The sequence below is a fragment of the Meles meles genome, chromosome 5 (assembly GCF_922984935.1).
Source record: "Meles meles chromosome 5, mMelMel3.1 paternal haplotype, whole genome shotgun sequence".
Taxonomy (NCBI): Eukaryota; Metazoa; Chordata; class Mammalia; order Carnivora; family Mustelidae; genus Meles; species Meles meles.
The window spans coordinates 23,734,221-23,751,999 of NC_060070.1; the positions used below are offsets into that span (position 1 = coordinate 23,734,221).

At 46.6% G+C, this 17,779-nt stretch overlaps 1 protein-coding gene across 1 annotated transcript in view; it reads right to left on the bottom strand.

Moving 5' to 3' along the window:
• Positions 1 to 17,779, bottom strand: part of ARMC2 (armadillo repeat containing 2) — a 110,862-nt gene that overhangs the window by 13,076 nt on the left and 80,007 nt on the right. The window contains exon 13 of the mRNA XM_046004179.1: positions 4,149 to 4,464. Within this exon, the coding sequence (XP_045860135.1) occupies positions 4,149 to 4,464 (316 nt within the window). The remainder of the gene's footprint in view (positions 1 to 4,148; positions 4,465 to 17,779) is intronic.

Consider the following 17,779-nt stretch of genomic DNA (forward strand, 5'->3'; position numbering starts at 1 on the left):
CATACCTTGCCTGACTTCACAGAACCCACATCCGAATCCGGGTATGCCTGACTCAACCATGTGTGTTCTTTCCATTGCCTCTCTTCCTGAGTGCCCAGCAGGGCTGCCTGGGGCCAGCATTTGCGCCAGAGGGCTTGAGACAGCTCTGTGTAGCTGGCTCATGGATGTAAAAAAGTCTAGAATTTGGAGCTAGCCACTAAGGCAGCAAATCTCTAAAACTGGGAGCTTGCTGAAAGAGCTAGTCCTTATTAGAAACTGTTTTGTTTTGTTTTGTTTTAATTTTCAAAGACTTCTGCGAAGAGACTGGCATCTAGAGACAAGTGCTGGGGCTTCAAGTCCTTGACATAGCCCGTGTCGGCCTGGAGGCCGGTGCTTGTCATCGGCTTCCTGTCTGCACGCCTGCCATATCTCCACTGTAGACCCAGAGCTCCTGGAGAGCAGACACTATGTGTTTTTAAGCCTTGCTATGCACTGAAGGTTGGTATTCCTCTCCAAGTTCGTATGGAGGAACCCCAGTGTGAAGTCACCCCCAAGGTGGTTGACTCTGGGGCGAGGGCCCGCAAGGAGGTGATGAAGGGTTAAATGAGTCATCAGAATGGGGCCTTTGTCCAATAGGGCTGCTGCCATTAGAAGAGGAAGAAATGAGCATCCACAAGCCAGAAAGAGCATTCTTGCCAGATGCCAACCCTGCTGGCACCTTGACCTTGGGCTTCCAGCGTCCAGAACTGTGATGTGAGAAAACAGATGTCTGTGGTTTAAGCCACCCTGTCTGTGGTGGTCTGTTACATGGGAGCCTGAGCAGACTAAGATAAACCTCCTTTAGCATAGGACTCATTAGGCACTAAGCACTCAATAATGGATCTTAATGAAGAGCAGGGGGCCAAGTCCAAAGGTTACCCCAAAACATCATTTTCATCAGGTATTAATGTTTCTTCTGCAGTGAAAAAATCCGTCAGAGCCTGGTAAGTAGTAGCTAAGTTGATCCCTCTGTGTGGTAGTTAATTTCTCTGCACACGGGCGGGCAGGTGTGACTGCGGGAAACGACAAGGCCCAAAAAGTAGAAGGAGGCTATGGACTGAATTATGTCCTCCCAGTTCATACGGTGAAGCCCTGATGAAACTGTATTTGGAAATACAAGATTAAATGAAGATTAATGAAGATTAAATGAGGTCATAAGGGTGGAATCCTTATCCAATAAGCCTAGTGGCTTTTATAAGAGGAGGAAGGGGGATATCTGTATGGCTCAGTCGCTTAAGCATCTGCCTTCAGCTCAGATCATGATCTCAGGGTCCTGGGATCAAGCCCAGCATTGGGCTCCCTGCTCAGCAGGGAGCTTGCTTCTCCCTCTGCCTGCCGCTCCCCCCAACCACCGCATGTGCTCTCTGACAAATAAATAAATAAAATAAAAATAAAAATAAAGGGGTCCCTGGGTGGCTCAGTGGGTTAAAGCCTCTGCCTTTGGCTCACATCATGATCTCAGGGTCCTGGGATGGAGCCCCACATCGGGCTCTCTGCTCAGCAGGGAGCCTGCTTCCCTTCCTCTCTCTCTGCCTGACTCTCTGCCTACTTGTGATCTCTGTCAAATAAATAAATAAAATCTTTTAAAAAATAAAATAAAAAAGGAAGAGGAAGAGAGAGAGAGAGAGAGCACATGCTCTCCGAGGGCACATGCCAGCAGAGGCTGTGTGAGGCCACAGACAGAAGGCAGCCATCCTCAAGCCAGGAAGACAGACTGCACCAGAACCCAGCCATGATGCCCACCCGATGTCAGACTTCCGGCCTCCAGAGTGTGAGGAAATAAATCTGTTGTTGAAGTCACCCAGTCTATGCTCTTTTGTTACGGCCGCCGTAGCAGACTGGGATGAGGGTTGGTACCACGAAGTGGGCTGCTGCTGTACCAAGTACCTAAAAGCGTGGCAGCGGCTTTGGAGCTGGGGGATAACGGGAGGCTGGAGGAGACTGAGGTGCATGCTAGAAATGAGAGATGTTAGAGGCAATTCGGGTGAGGGCTCAGAAGGAAAAGAGGAGAGCGGGAGAGAGAGAGCTTCCATCTTAGAGAACACATCAGTAATCATGAACAGAATGTTGGTAGACATATGGACATAAAAGGTCATTCTGAGGAAAAGAGGAACAGGTTCCTGGAAACTTCGGGAAAGGTGATGGTTGCTGTAAGGTGGCGAAAAACTGGCTGAACTATGTTTTCATTCTAGTGTTCTGTGAAAGGTAGAACTTGCAAGCAACAATACTGGATATTGAGCTGAGATCTCAAAGCAAAAGTGTTTGAGGAGCGGCTTGGCTTCTCCTGACATTACAGTAAAATGTGAGGAGAGAGAGATGAAGAAAGAATTGTTAAGCAAAAAGAAGTAGAACCTGAAGATCTGGAAGATTTTCAGTCTATCCCTACGGCAAAAAGTGTAAAAGCATGCGCTAGAGGGAACCAAGTGTGCGTTTGGAATATCAATCAATACAGAGCTTCTGGGGTTCTGTGGGCAGCAACACTGCCAGTTGGAACGGAATGGCTCTGAGACAGGAAGGCTATCCTTGCACGGGACAGGACAGGACGAGGGAGCTATTGGGCTGTGAGTGGGCATTATTCTCCTAGAAGAGTGGGAATGACCCCAAAGGTGAGAGATCACAACCAGGGCCCCTGCCTCGGGTTCAACAGGCCAGACAACCTCACCCTGAAGCCTTGAGAACGAGACCAGCTTGCAGAGCCCCGGCACCCCAACTGACAGATGTGAAAGTTGGACCCCCACCCCAGCGGGTCTGGAAGGCAGAGCACTGAAACAAAGAGGATGGCTTTCAAGTCTTAAACTACGGTGGCATTCACCTGGCTAGCTTGCAGACTTGCCTGGGGACTACAATCTTTTCCTTTTCCCCTGTTTCTCCCTTTGGAATGGGAATGTCTATCCTAGGCCTGCCCAATCCTGTATTTCGGAAGCATGTAACATGTCCGGTTTCACAGGTTCACAGGAGAGGAATTCTTCCTCAGGATCTACCGTATCTTGAGCCTCACAATATCTGATTTAGATGATATTTAAATGAGATGTTGATCCTTAGATTTGAGAGTTGATGCCGGAATGAATTAAAACTTTCGAAGTTATTGAAATGGAATAAATGTGTCTTGCGTGTGAAAAGGACATGAATTCGGGGGAGGGGCAGGAGCAGAATATTATTGACTGCATTGTGTCCCCTCCCCTGAATTCATACGTGGAAGCCCTAACCTCCAATGCCATTGCAACTGGGGACAGGGGTTTCAGGAGGTAAAGTGAGATGAGGTCGTAATGGTGGAGTCCTTATCTGATGGACCAGATTTGAGGTCTTAGAAGAAGAGAAAGAGAGAGAGATCATCCACTCTCTCCCGGGGGCCACGCTCTGAGGAACCACACGTGATGACCTGGTGAGAAGTCAGCTGTCTACCCAGCTCTCATCCCAGAGCCCGCAGGCGGGTCCCTCCACCTTGGGCTTCCAGGCTCCAGAATCACAAGAAACTACCACCCAGTCTGTGGTAGTTTGTTATGGACGAGTGCGGTGGCGAATAATAGGGGGAAATGGGACCAGAGTGACTGGGGGCCATAATTACAGGTACTGTAAAAATCTAAGAAAAAGATACACTCTCATCCCGTGGAGTAACCCAGGGAAAATGAAGGATTTTAAACTGCGCTTAGTTTGGCCAATTTTTGGCAATCTGATTGGTAACTTCCTTTTTTAATAGTGACAAAATTCACATACCATAAAATAAACCCTTTTCAAGGTGTACACTTAAGTGGATTTTAGTAACTTTTTTTCTTTTCTTTTCAGATATACATATGTATGGGAAAAATATACTTTTTATGTATTTTTAATGTGGAATTTAAATTTTAGATATATATATTTAAAACATACTTAATACATATATACATACACATACATATATACATATGTGTATATATGTATACATATACATATATACACACACACATATATATATATTAAACCTGGGTTACTTTGGAAGCAGTTCGGAGCGGAAGAGGTATTTTTCCACTTGCCGCTGAGAAGGCTCTTTCAACCGAGCCCATCTCACCGCTGAAACCGTCGCCACGCCCCCCGGGGGGGGGGGGCACCTGACTGCGTACCCTGCAGGCAGCGGCCGGCGGCGCGGGCCTTACCCAGCGTGGTGAGCAGCAGGCCCACGGCGTGCGGGTTGGCGGCCAGGGCAGGGCCGATGCCAGGGTGGATGGCTAAGTTGGCGAGCACCCGGGTGAGCTTGATGAGCACGTCCTCCGCCTGGGCCCGCGGCCTGGGCGACTGGGGCTGCTCGGCTCCGGCCGTCCGCTTCTCCGCACACAGGTCCAGTTTGTAGAACGCATGGAACAATGCCAGCAGGGTCGGGATGCTCCCCTTCTCTTTGGAAAACTGTTCGCGAGCCTGGTTGTTTTTCGCCGTCAGATTGCCGAGAATAAAGACAATGCGAACGACCAAATCCTGCAGTAGAGAGAAGCCGGTTACAAAGGGCAGGACTGGGGCACCTGGGTGGCTCAGCTGGTTGGGCGGTTGCCTTCGGCTCAAGTCATGATCTCAGGGTCCTGGAATCGAGCCCCGCATCGGGCTCTCTGCTCGGCGGGGAGCCGCTTCCCCTCCCCCTCTGCCTGCCTCTCTGCCTGCCTGTGTTGTCTCTCTCTCTGTCAAATAAATAAATTAAAAAAGCAAAAACAAAACAAAAGCCAAGGGCAGGACGAGTATTTAATTTATTCCCTAGTTAATTAGTAGTAGGATGGAACACATCTGGCTTCTCCTAACGTGTCTAATATTTGATTCCCAAGATCGCTGCCAATCGACAGGGGAGATGAAAAGCATTTGGCCACAGTGAGAAACTACAAACTGAGGGATGCTCTTAGCAGGGGCTATTAACTTCAGATACTTCATCGAAATTCTGGCTGGCATTTTTTTTTGTTTGTTTGTTTTTTGTTTTGTTTTTAAATCCCCCAGAGAACAGTTAGTTGAGTGGGATGGGATCACTGATGACACGTTAGGTATAAGTATCGACACTAACAGCTTTCTGGAGCACCTACGTCTTTCACTACGTCTTTCACTACGTCTTTCACCTCCTACAGAAGCGTTGTGTTTCCAGAAACCAGGTGTTCTGCACAACGGTTCATCAGATTGTGTTGCATCAGGCTTCCCCAATCCAGGCTCCGCAGACTTCGGGGGCAGGAGAATCTTTGCTGTGGGGGCTGTGTTTAGCAGCTGGCATCCCCGGTCCCGACTAGAGATGCCAGTAGTGGCTTCGTTGACGTCACAACCAAGAAGGTTAACCATTGTTTTAAGTAGGCTTCACACCCAACGTGGGGCTTGAACTCACGACACCAAGATCAAGAATTGCACGCTCTACCAACTGTGCCAGCCAGGCGCCCCCACAACCAAAAAAGGTTAAAACGTCCACCGGGGGGCAAAGTGACCCCCAGCTGAGAATCACTGTGTCATAAATGTTCCACTTTAAAGCAGTACTTCTCGTCTTTGACCAGGGTAGTGGTGACGTGGGCGACCCCTTTATCACGATTTGCTAAATTGTACATGTGTGTTTCATGCACTTTTCTGCAAGTCAGCTATATTGCACAATAAATGTTTCTAAAAATCCCAAGCTGAGAGCAATTTACAACTGAACAGGATACAAAAACAATTATGTTCTTAATTCTACAACAACAGACAGATGACGGAGTAGAGTTGGCCTCCCTGCTACCCATGGATGGTGAGGGAATTCCTCTGGGAGGAAGAGACTTTATTTTTTTTTAAGATTATATTTATTTACTTGAGAGAGAGAGAGAGTGCACGAGCAAGGGGGAGGGAGAGGATGAGGGAGAAGCAGAAGTCCTACTGAGCAGGGAGCCTGATGTGGGGCTCAGGGCTCAATCCCAGGACCCTGGGATCATAACCTGAACTGAAGGCAGATGCTTAACCAACAGAGCCATGCAGGGACACCAGGAAGGGACTTTGAAGAGACACTCATGGAGGGGCCCTGGGTGCTATCAGTGTGCCAGGCGCTGTGCAATCTGACAGAAACTGGGGTTTGTACAAGCTGCCTGGTCACACAGCTAGTGAGGAGTGAGTTAGGATTTGAACCCAGGATTCCCCTGACCTAGAGTCCTTTCTACAGCCAAGCCCTGCCTCCCACAGGGCCTATCCTGTAAGGACCTCCTTTGCCTAACCTTTTGCAGAGCAGTTAAGAAATTATCTCCTTATAAAATGCAAATGTGGGGCGCCTGGGTGGCTCAGTCGTTAAGCCTCTGCCTTCTGCTCAGGTCATGGTCCCAGGGTCCTGGGATTGAGCCCCACATCGAGCCCCACATCTGGCTCCCCACTCAGTGGGAAGCCTGCTTCTCCCTCTCCCACTTCCCCTGCTTGTGTTCCCTCTCTCACTGTGTCTCAAATACACAAAAAAATCTTAAAAAAAAAAAGCAAATATGTGGGGTGCCTAGGTAGCTCAGCCCCTTAAGACTCCTCTTGATTTTGGCTTAGGTCATGACTTCAGGGTTGTGAGTTCTAGCCCCAAGCTGGGCTCTGCATTCAGCTTGGAGTCAGCTTGTCCCTCTCCCTCTGCTCCTTCCCCACTTGTGTGTGCTCTCTATCTCTCAAATAAATAAATACAATTTTTTAAAAAAGTAAAATAAAAATAAAATGCAAATATGTCACCAGGAGGGATTCCCAGTAAAACCAGCTTTGTTTATCAGATCTGTAGTAATTAGCAGCCTCAACCACGAGGGACAAAGGGCGGATGCCTAGACCTGTTTTAATCGGGGAGCCAGGTCTAGGTGGGATCTGGGGGTTGGGGGGTGGGCAGCGCAGGGACCACGTGTGGCAGAGAGCGGAGGGTCATAGACAAAGGACAAGACTTCTGGAATTGCCTGGGGTGGCTTGGCCAACACCAACTTGTTCCTGCTTGTTCTTGAAAGAAGAGTTTTCCCTGGCACTGGCCGAGGAGACGCGAGGCCATGGCTTGTGCAGCTGGGAACCATTTGTCAACATGAAGAAAGTCGAAGGCTAACACGCCAGCAAGAACTGGAGCTGGTCCAGGAGAGTTCACACTGGGAAAAACCTCTGCTCGGCGGGCAACCCACAGCAGCCAGTCATCCGGTCAGGAGAACCCGCTCCTGGGCCACCAGGACCCGAACGCCAGTCCCTAGATAACTTTCCACGCTGAGGGCCTGGGAGGATACACTCCCAGGAACAAAATGGGACAAGGGGCTCTGAAGAGCTTCTAAGCCATTTGCGAGGATGAGGCTAACATCTATGGGGTAAGGTTGAATTCAGATCCATTGGAAGTAATTTCAAAATACGGCTCTCTGGAGGGGAGGCCGGGGCGGGCTGGCCAGTGGAAAGGAGCGGGTCTTGAGAAAGAGGACCTGGGACAGTCCCCTCCCTGGGAACTGGGGTGCCTTTGTCGGTCTCTGATCACCAGATGCTTCCCTGAAAAACCTGAAGCCTGTGGGTCCTCCATCTCACACAAGCACACACAGTTCCCTTACAACACCCGTCTCCGCACATACAACCTGTGGCTACTTCACATCGTTCCTGAGAGCAGAGGCTCCTCCCAGGGTTCTGGAAGGAAAGCGTCCCTGCGCCCTGGCCACACCCACCGGAAAAGCAGGACGTTTTCCCAACAGGACAGAGGGTATTTCTGGAGAATTAGGTTCCCCCAGGTTATTCCGTTTTATGCTTCCTAAGCTGGAAGAGGAAGAGGAGCTTTTCGCATCAATTTTGAGGTACGGTTTCTGAGTAAAGACCCACCACGTGAGTTCTGCCTCCGAAAACTTAACAGTAGTCAGCCGTCATGGTAGTAACAGCCGCAGTAGTGAACCCAGGGCGTGTATGATGGGCCGGGCACTGTTCTAAGCATTTAGATATACAAATTAGTTCATTAACAGTGATAGCTTGTAGTCCTTTCCTCTGAGCAGTGCTGTTCCCACGCTCCGCAGTCCAGGCAGTCCCTCCCGCACACACCCAGGGCAGCCCTGTCGACGTTTCCGGACCTCACGCTGGGTCCCAGGTTGCACCCCTCTCCCATCTCCTCAGAAGCACGGTAAGCAAAACAGGAAAGGCCTTCTAGGTGATTTTCAATGACTTCTTTAAAAAAATGTAAAAAGGCGTGGTATTCTTTCCGCTAAGTCACATCAGGCTACTCAGTTTACCCTGTAAAATGTCACAACTGCCTTTGGAAGGACGCCGGATTATTTTTTCTCTCCCCCCACCCCTCTGCCCCACATCTCCTTCCCAGGACTTGCTGCTTCACGTCGGCCTCCCTGTGTGTGTTTTCCTCCTTCGCAGACCGCAGCAGGTGTCTCTGGCTTGTGCCGCCTCTCCCCGTCCTTGCTGACTTGCCAGGAGTGTTTGGCCCAGATCATCCCAGGCCGGAGAAAAAGACAGCTTTCCTTAGAGATCACTGTCCTTCCAAATTCAGGTGACCTCCAGCCCCTGCCACGTGCAGTCCAATCTGGGGGCAACGAAGTGCTGCTTTTCTTCTTCGGAAAAATTCCCTCGGCCCCTTTGACTTCTAAAATTCTTCGATTCTAATATCTGTGTGGATCCTAACATGGCACAGATTAGCAACCTCCCAACCCCCCACCTGGGGCAGGGAGGCTGGGGAAGGAGGAAGTCTAGACTTCGGGGCAGGAAGAGTTAACTCTGCCACAATGCCTCTTTCCCTGCCTTCGGATGGAAAAAGGAGGGGGTGGTTCCTGGCAGCCATGGTGCCAACTGAAGGATGGCATGCGAGATCAACAAACGGGGATGGCAGATTGCGCGGCTTGCAGCACCAAGCTTCCAGCAACTGCTATGCTCGCTGGGTCTGTCCTCTTCCTCGGGGTTGGCTCAGGCAGCTCTTCATCCCCCCTCCACCTTTCTCGACTCTATTCTCTACAGATCTAGGGGAACATGGACGAGGCCGAAATAGAAGCCGTCTCCCAGGAGGCTGGCGAGGTGGGGCTTGTCTTCACTCATCTGGAATCCCTGAGAGGACCCGGCGGGCCGAGGCCGGCCCTGGGTGGTCGGCCCTGCGCGGAGGACTGCCTCGGACTACAGCACAGAGAGGTTGTTTATTGTCCCACAGCCCAGTCCTTCTCAAGTCCACAAAGTGCCCCTTGATTAAATATTCTATAAAGATCTGAAGGATTAGACAAAGGCCCCAAGTATCCATGTGTGGAGACCACGGCTTGAATCCACAGCAGGAGGAACATCATTTCAGCAGTATACAGGTCTCCTTCGAGGTACAGATTTGCTCCTTTATTCTCAGACGGTCGCGGAGAGCCCCCTACAAATCAACCCTGAACTTTTGGAACATTTTTAATACATTTCATACCAGGTTGCGGATCCATACCCCCAGCCATGGATTTTGAAACAGCGAAGTGAAGATGAACCAGGAGAGGTGATATTTTGCTCAAAGAAAAGCAGTCTAGTATCATCACCAGTTCGTATGGACTTTCTCGTTGTGCATAAAAATGGACTCGGCCCGGCAGCAACACCGGTGGCCAACCAGAGCTCGGACAAACAGGTCCGCCTCTCTTGAGAGCCCTGACCTCCAACGTGCCTTCCAGTCATAGCATGTGGGATATTCTCCTTAGTTTTGGAAATGTCGTGCCCTCAGGAGCAAGCACGGTACTCAGTCTCAGGGGGCCCTGGGCTGCTAGAAATGAAATTGCTTTAACTGGAACAAAGCAAGGGGCGGGCGTGTTGATGTTGCTTTCCACATGGGAGAGACTGGCCTCAAGTCAGCGAAGGAGGCTTTCCTTCTCAAAGACGTGGAGACTCAGGCTTCCTGGCACTCACCGACCCCCAAGTCCAAGCCCGGTGAGAAGGGACAGGACTCGGAGCATCTGTGCTTACAGATGGATTCCCAAACTCCTTCAGCCCTTCTCATCCTTCCCCATAACCCTCACCTGTCCAGTCCCCCAGACTTGGCCCCACGGACATCTGTGACTCCTCACTCCCCTCATCAACCAGTCGCCGAGGTCCCTTTGCTCTGCCATCTCAGAATCTCCCGGCCCCTCCTTCCTATGCCTGCCCCCCCCCAGGGGGGGGGGGTTGTTCCTGCCTTTAGACACCTACCACAGACCCTTGATGGGGTCCCTCCTTTGGGATCAACATTAACATAGCTTCCTAAGGCTCTTACATCATCCCCTTGCTCAAAAACATGCACTGCCTAGTAAACGTCGAAGCTAGCGTCTGATGCACCATCTGGCCCCGTGCGACCCATTCCACATGATCTCACGTTATTAGCCCTGGCCATGGGCAGCCAAAGCGAACATATTCCTCCTCGAGGCCCACACCCTTCCTACGCAGCCTTAAAATAACTGGCGTACATCATGCCGACCCCAGGGAAGGAACCATATCAAACTATCCCAGAACAAATAAATCACGGTCAGCAGATGCCACTTACTTGGGACAGAACCACGTCTAGTGAGTAAAGGAAAACATTTTACAAAGATCTTCTTGGTGCCCCGTTTAAAATTGGGTTAGGAGTTTCTCTTGCAATGTGGATCTGAGAGCTAATCAGGATTTGCAATTTGCCACCTTTACCCAAATTCCCAGCCTCAAATGAAAGGTCAACATGAATCGGCCACGTGAATCGAACTTAGAGGTGGCTTGAAGAACAGACCAGTTTTACCCACGTGGCAGGCAGACTGCGTTCCCGCAAAAATGCTAATTAACCCTGGGGTCCTGAAGGTGGGTCAGCGGTTTGCAGAAGTGCCGCCCCGTACAAGACGGAAGAATCTGAGATGCTGGAGACTTGAAACCCAGGGTCTAAGTGGACGATCAAACCAGAAGACACCACACTTGATGCCTCATCTATCCACCCCGTCGGCAGTCATTTATCAAGCCCCAGCTATGTGCTTCTGGATTGCTCCAAAGCGCCAGGCAGGGCTAGAATTTCACTGGGCTCTGCTCTTTTTTTAAGCCCGCAGACATAAATCAGGCGTTCGGGTTCCGTGCTGCATGGGGGAAGAGCCAGTTCCACAAGGGCAAAGCAGCAGGAGCTGGAAAGAATGAACACGCCGAGGGGTTATTGTGCTGCGTGCCCGGTCAGGAGTGCCGACCAAGGCCAAGGCTGAGAAAAGGAGCGAGCGCAGCCAAATGCGAGCAGTACCCACTGGGAATGTGCCTGCAGAGGGGCTGGGAAGAGAGCCACGGGCCCGCTCCTGCCAGGCGGGAGGCCGAGGGCGAGCTGGGAGCCAAGTTGCCATATAAAGGCTCCAGGGGAAGGGGTGGAGGTGCCTTCCTGGCCGATCCTCACTGGCCCCGCACAAGATGGAGCGGAGAGAGAGGGCGCGTTATCTCTGGACGGCTGCACCCCTGTGGTTGCGTTAAGGAGGAAACAGCTAGAAAGACGGCAGACGGTGGTGGTGCGGTCAGCCTACACTCTGTAGACATTCCAGGTCTGCGGTCAACACGGCCATTTCCAAACATTCCAGATCAGACGGTGCTCACCGTGCGTGCGAGGCTGAACATGACCGCTTCGCGGAAAGAAGTCCAAATGGAATGAGGGAGGACTGACTTTGAAAGCGGCACAAGCAAGGACACGTCGGGCGATTCCCAGACAGTGTTTGCGAGTACTCTGATGACTGGCCTGCCTCTGGAAGTTCCGGTTAAAAAAAAAACAACAAGAAACTGACCCCATCTAAAAATGGAGAGGGTTAGACAGGCAGCTGCTGGATGGGTGCAAGTGATGGGAATGCAGATAAAGGTTATTGTTTCTCGACCATGACCTCTGTGAAATATTGCCCATCTTACAACGCTTCTTGGAGGCATTTTACCGGATCTCCTGCCCAATAGATATTTCCAGAAGAAGTGGGGAAAATCCCTTCATGTTCTTCCAGAAAACAAACCCAAGCATATTTTGTGGAGAAGCTAACTGCAGCGACACTGACGTCAGAGGCACCTTCGGAGGCAGGCCCCGGTTTGCAAGGATGCTGCCGACCCTGCTCGTTCCTGCGTTATGAGACCCATCTGTTGGTACATTTGGTTTCTACCAAATGTAGTTTCCACCATAAAGCATACAATATGTGCACATTTCTGAAATGAGACGTGTCATTTAATCGAGTTTTGGTTAGCATTTGTAATAGCTGCTCTACCTCGTGCTATAGTTTAGCTTTCGGGCGGCATCAAGCTGACTGAAATGTTGTGCTTTGGTCTCCGTGTGTGTGTGGGAACTGGAGTTATGAGTCGTACCATGGATCTTGGACCAATTAACCTCCTCAGACAGGAGCCAAAGATGTTTCCCTTGTTCTCCCTGAGGAAGTCCTTTGTGAGAGCTGGGAGGAGTGGATTCCTTTTCTCTGAGACTGTTGAAAAACCAGAAACCCTGGCTGGTACCACAACCGTCCGCCACAGACAGGCCCACCTCACTGGAGGGCTGCATGCAAAGAGGGCTGGAGCCAACTCGGCCATGTTTTGTACACACACGAGTCTTCCTCAGATGTATCTGCTGCAAACTTACGAAGTTTAGATATGGGTCTACACTGATCTTTCTCAGAGCAGGACATCAGAAGGAACATTTGGTGATTCCTTTATCAATAAAATCTCGGGGTGACTTCGTTCCATGCAAATCCACAACTCAGTCTAGTTACCTGAAGTTCAGGCCATTCCGAGGGTCCTGCAGGAGAAAGCCTGAACTTGCCTCTCCTGAATGGTTCATCCCGACCCACGCCTGAAATCTCACCAACGCGATGCCATGATGTCAAGCACTGTCAGTCTTACCCCTGGGAGTGGTCCCACGACTCCTTTTTTGTTTGTTTTCTTTTATCCAGGACTAGATGTTTTGACACAAGTTCAGCAGGGGGAAAAAAAATTCATGGAAGCATCTAATAAACCATCCCATTTTCTCAAGCTAAGAAAGCCTTCAGCTCTTGGTGCAAAAAGCGAAAGGGCCGGTTATGCCTGCTTGCTGGGGAAACCTTTCCCAGGCGGCATCTGCTTTGTCTTGATAGTCGGGCTCCTACTTTGCAAGGGAGATACACTGTCCGTCTCAGGACCCTCAGAGAAAGTCTGACCCTGTGTGGCTGATCTGATTTATCACATTAAAATCTCTTGAGATTTTATAGAAACTCTCCGCTGTCGATGTTGGAGTAATTGTTTTAAGGAACCACCTTAATAAGTTATACCACAGGGTTCCCAAAGCTGCTATGCATTTCAATCACTTGATGACCTCTAAAAATAGGTCTTTGGGCCCCATCCCAGCCCAGAACCAGAATCTTCACAGGTGGGGCCCTGAGAATGTGTATTTTTAAAGCTCCCCGGGTGATTCTGACGATCATTTAGGAGCTATTATCAAGGAAGAATTAGAAATCTCTCCATCTTAAGACCTACTGTGTTTTTATAATATCAGTTTAAAAAATAAAAATCCATGTTCCTTGTAACAGATTGTCACAACACAGAGGTGTAGAATATCAAAGTGAAAATGCCCCTCAACCCTTCATTATCACTGACCTGATAGACATAGATCAAGTACATCTTAAAAAGACCCAGTCTTATATGCAGAAGTCAGACTTCACCTTGACAAGAGATGAATATGAATAATGTTAAAAAAGGGGGGGGTTCTTTTTTTTTTTTAACTTTTGGCATTTTCTCACACAAAATTTGTTTCTTCCTTTCTTCCTTTCTTTTTTTTCTTTCCTTCAGTGGGAAAATCAGCAGATACGGGGAGGAAATATTCTACTTCTCCCAGCAGCCATCAGCTCTGGCACTACCTGAGTTAAAACAGAATTTCCCCCTTGCTGGACCATGGAAGTGGCCAAAAGAGTTTCCTGCAGAGCTCCTCACCAGCTTGATAAAATCACTTAAGGAGGTATGCAGAGGGCTTTTTCTTTTTCCTTCCTTTTTTTTTTTTTTTAATTTTTGTTCTGTATTCTTGGAAAAAAATGCTTAGCAATGAACGCTCTTTGCTTTAAAAATTAATCTCAGAAAAATGAAGTCTCTGCTGATTCCCAGTGTAGCCCTCAGACTTTTAAGATAAAGTTAATACTGACCTCTCAAAAGAAAGAAAGATAAGGTATATAGACTCCTCCTTCTTTAATCACTTGGTGATAGCTATGTCTATTAAGAGACTACCAGTCTTCCAAAGATACGTCTACAACGCAACTTTGTCTAGGATTTTTGTAAACATAAACAATGAATTCTGGAACACTGAAAAGAAATAAAATAAAATAAAATAAAATAAAAATTATAAGAACTAACAATTCTGTAAGTTGCTGGAGGCCTGGTGGGTTTTCCAAAGATTAGTTCAAAGCCCCAACATCCAAATAAATCTCAGGTGTAGCAGTTTTTAACCACTGCTGATTAATACATTCCCAGCAGAACATGCCTGGTGGTGGGTTTTCTGGATTTACTTTTATTTCTAAAAGAGAGGAAATACAAATCATATTCACCTGGCCATTTGGGAACATGAACCTAAGACGCTATCCTGGTCTGAAGTAATTTAAAATCCCTTACTACTGTTTTAGTCCTCTGTATGACAGTTCACCAATGTGAAAAATGTGGGGAAAAAATTATTATTATTTCCTCCTCCAAAGCAGGAAAAGGAAAGTAAATATTTAAGGAAGAAGTACTAGAATACTAGAAGAAATATTTTATCATGCTTTAGGGATTCCAAAGCATTTCAAATACTCAAAAGTCATTCTTTCAGCATTTTGTCATGCATCTAGTACGCCAAGCATCATCTCAGGTTTATCAAAACAAGGCCTGTGTCCTTCAGGAATTTTCCCATTAGTGGGCGAGGCAGCTACACAAAAAACAACCATTTGGGGAATCACAAAAGAAATATTTATAAAGACCTATGGAGTATGGAGCTTTTGGTTAATGATTTTAGGAAGTAGTTGGGACACATAACTACTTCCTTATGGCCTGAACAATTACCCTGCTCTTCTAAATATTTTGGTCTTGAGGAAAATATGAATTATGTGTCCATTTTTCTTACTAAAAAAAAAAAATCAGAGATCAAAACTGTAAACATTCATTCTTTAGGATAAGTAAAACACAGCACAGAGTCAAAGTAGAATTTTTAAAGAGTTAACAACATGACTCTCATACAGATATAAAATTAACGCATTAAAAAAAATCACTTATCTCATTAATGAGGGAGCCAATACAATGGTTAAGTTGGCTCCAAGAACAATTAAAGAATTGGGTGCTTACAAGCATTCAAAAGAAGGTTAGATTACTAGGTTAGATACGCGCCTGGCTAATAGCCCACAGGGTCATAAAATCATAACTTTTGAGGTTATCTTGTCTACCAGAGAAAAATCTACAAATTAATGTGTAACTTTATAGTGCCTGGGTTCTAATCAAATAGTAAATAGCAAGTTTAAACACAGATACATTCTCCTGGAGAATAAACAGTTCCCCAGCATGACTTTGTCAGGACATGTAGCCTCCCAGCCCAGCATCTTATTTCTAAGTTTTGAAGACTTTTTCTTCAATACAGTGAAGTGGTTAAGACTGGGGACATTCTGCTTGGGACATCCTTAGCTCTGGGTGTGCTAGCTGGGTGTACTGGCTATGTTTGAATCTTTAAAATGATGCACAGATGTGGGACGAACTGAGGGTCTTCAAAAGCTTCATAAGGGAGAGGACACAAGAGAGCTACATCTTATACTACTAATTGGCCCTTGAAGATGAGAAATGACAAGGGCTATTTCATGTAAGAGTCCCCTCAGTTCCCCTCATTAAGAGCCCATTCATATTCAATCGTATTTAAGGCTTCTTTAAGTGATACTTTTAACAAGTTTTATTGTGAGTCTCCTCTCCTAACTGCAAGGAAATAATCACAAAAGGTAAGTGAAGATTACCAAAGGCAGCGTTAACAATCAGTAGAAAGGGAAGAGAGAGACATCTACAAAAAGAAGGCATGGACATTTAAAGAATCTCATCAACAGACTCGTGCTCCCAGGATGGGAGAGATAGCCTCTAGAGCAGTGAGTAATACTTATAAGATTGACCTTGGGCATCAAGAAGAGGTTAAATTAGGTAGGGATAGGGTGGCTGGGTTTGGACACTGGGGAGGGTATGGGCTGTGGTGAGTGCAGTTAAATATGTAAGCCTGATGATTCACAGACCTGTACCCCTGGGGCAAATAAAATATTATGTGTTAATGAAAATAATTTTTTAAAAAGAAGAGGTTAAATTATTTTTAGTATCATTAAAAAAGGCAAGGAAATATACAATATATCTGAATATGATTTTTTAAAATTTTTTAATTATATGAGAGAGAGACAGAAAGAGTGAGAGAAAGTGAGAGAGAGAGAGAGAGAGAGAGAACACTAGCAGGGAGAGAGGCAGAGGGAGAAGCAGACTCCCCGCTGAGCAGGGAGCCCGATGTGGGACTCAGTCCCAGCACCCCAGGATCATGACCTGAGCCAAAGGCAGACACTTAACTGACTAAGCCACCCAGGCACCCCTGAATATTATTTTTACTATAGTGATAAAAATAATTTAATAAGTTACACATTTCTTTGATGGTTCTGGAAACAATATGTACTGCACATAGTTTGCAAGGAGTTCTTCATTCTTCTGAACCAAAATAATTTCAATAGGAACACAAAATTATCATATAGATCAATAGAGGAAAAATATGGCTCTGAAACACCAATTTTGCTTTACAGATAACTATTGGTCCAAAGTGAAAAACACTTCACTAAGAGACGTGGTAAAATTTTGTACCAATTAAACTTTAAGACGTTTCATCCCTTGAACCAGAAAAAGCATATTCCTAACTACGTAGACATCACAAGTGTCTCCTATTGGCAAGATACCAGGGGATCTGTCTGTTTACTAAACATGGCCATCATCCAAGCTACAGTCAGAAAAACAAACAGCTATTACTAGTAACGCTACAAAACAACAGGGCTATTTGTTAGCACTGAACTGATAGGTTTTCTCCCTTTTTAAAAAATTACAGGTTCTGACATAACTTGAAATCAAACTGTTAAACAGAAATGTTTTCTTTCATCCACTTTTGAAAATTCTAGTGCAAGCAAAGGTGTCTTCTCCAGTTCTAGTTATCTAAATCATCCATGATCAAAACACCAAAGCAAAAGAGAATAATGATGACAAAATAAAATTACGAAGAAAGTCCATAAAATAACACTTCAAAATAAAATCTATAACTTAACTTTTTAAGTACAGGTTCTAAAAGAATTCTTTTAATGCTATAGTAAAGTATCTTTTCTACCATTTTATTTTTTTCCTTAAAAAAGACAACCAAGAATAGGAGTGCCTAAGTTTTCTGCTGGAGTAATTCACTTGTCCAAAGATTACAGTTCAGATAATATATTGTACCAAATTCTAGATTAATAAATGTTTAATGGACACTTCAATTAACAGCAGATTGAGAACACTTTCGGGTAGATTAATCGATTCTTCCACTGACATAGCAAATTCTTATACCCTGAAATCATTCAAAGTGTATAAATTAGAGAAAACACAAAATATGTAGGGGAAAGCATTTGTAGCCCAAATACTCAGAATCAGAAACTCAAGTGCATATTTGTAAATACTGCTCAAAAGCTAAATGAAAACTTAACACTTTAAGCAAGGTTTTATCATCTTCAAGATGTAGTCATGGTATAATATGAGCATAGAAACTTCTCTGTCATCTGTATAACCAAAAAGAGACTAGTAACCTTTTAATAAATCAGCTAATAATAGCTCAAATCTGACAAATTTAGTCATTCTCAGCAGAAGTACTGGGCTGGGTAAAAAATAAGTTACATGCTATTTGTGGCAAACAGGGATTATATTCTGAGGTGGTTTTGAG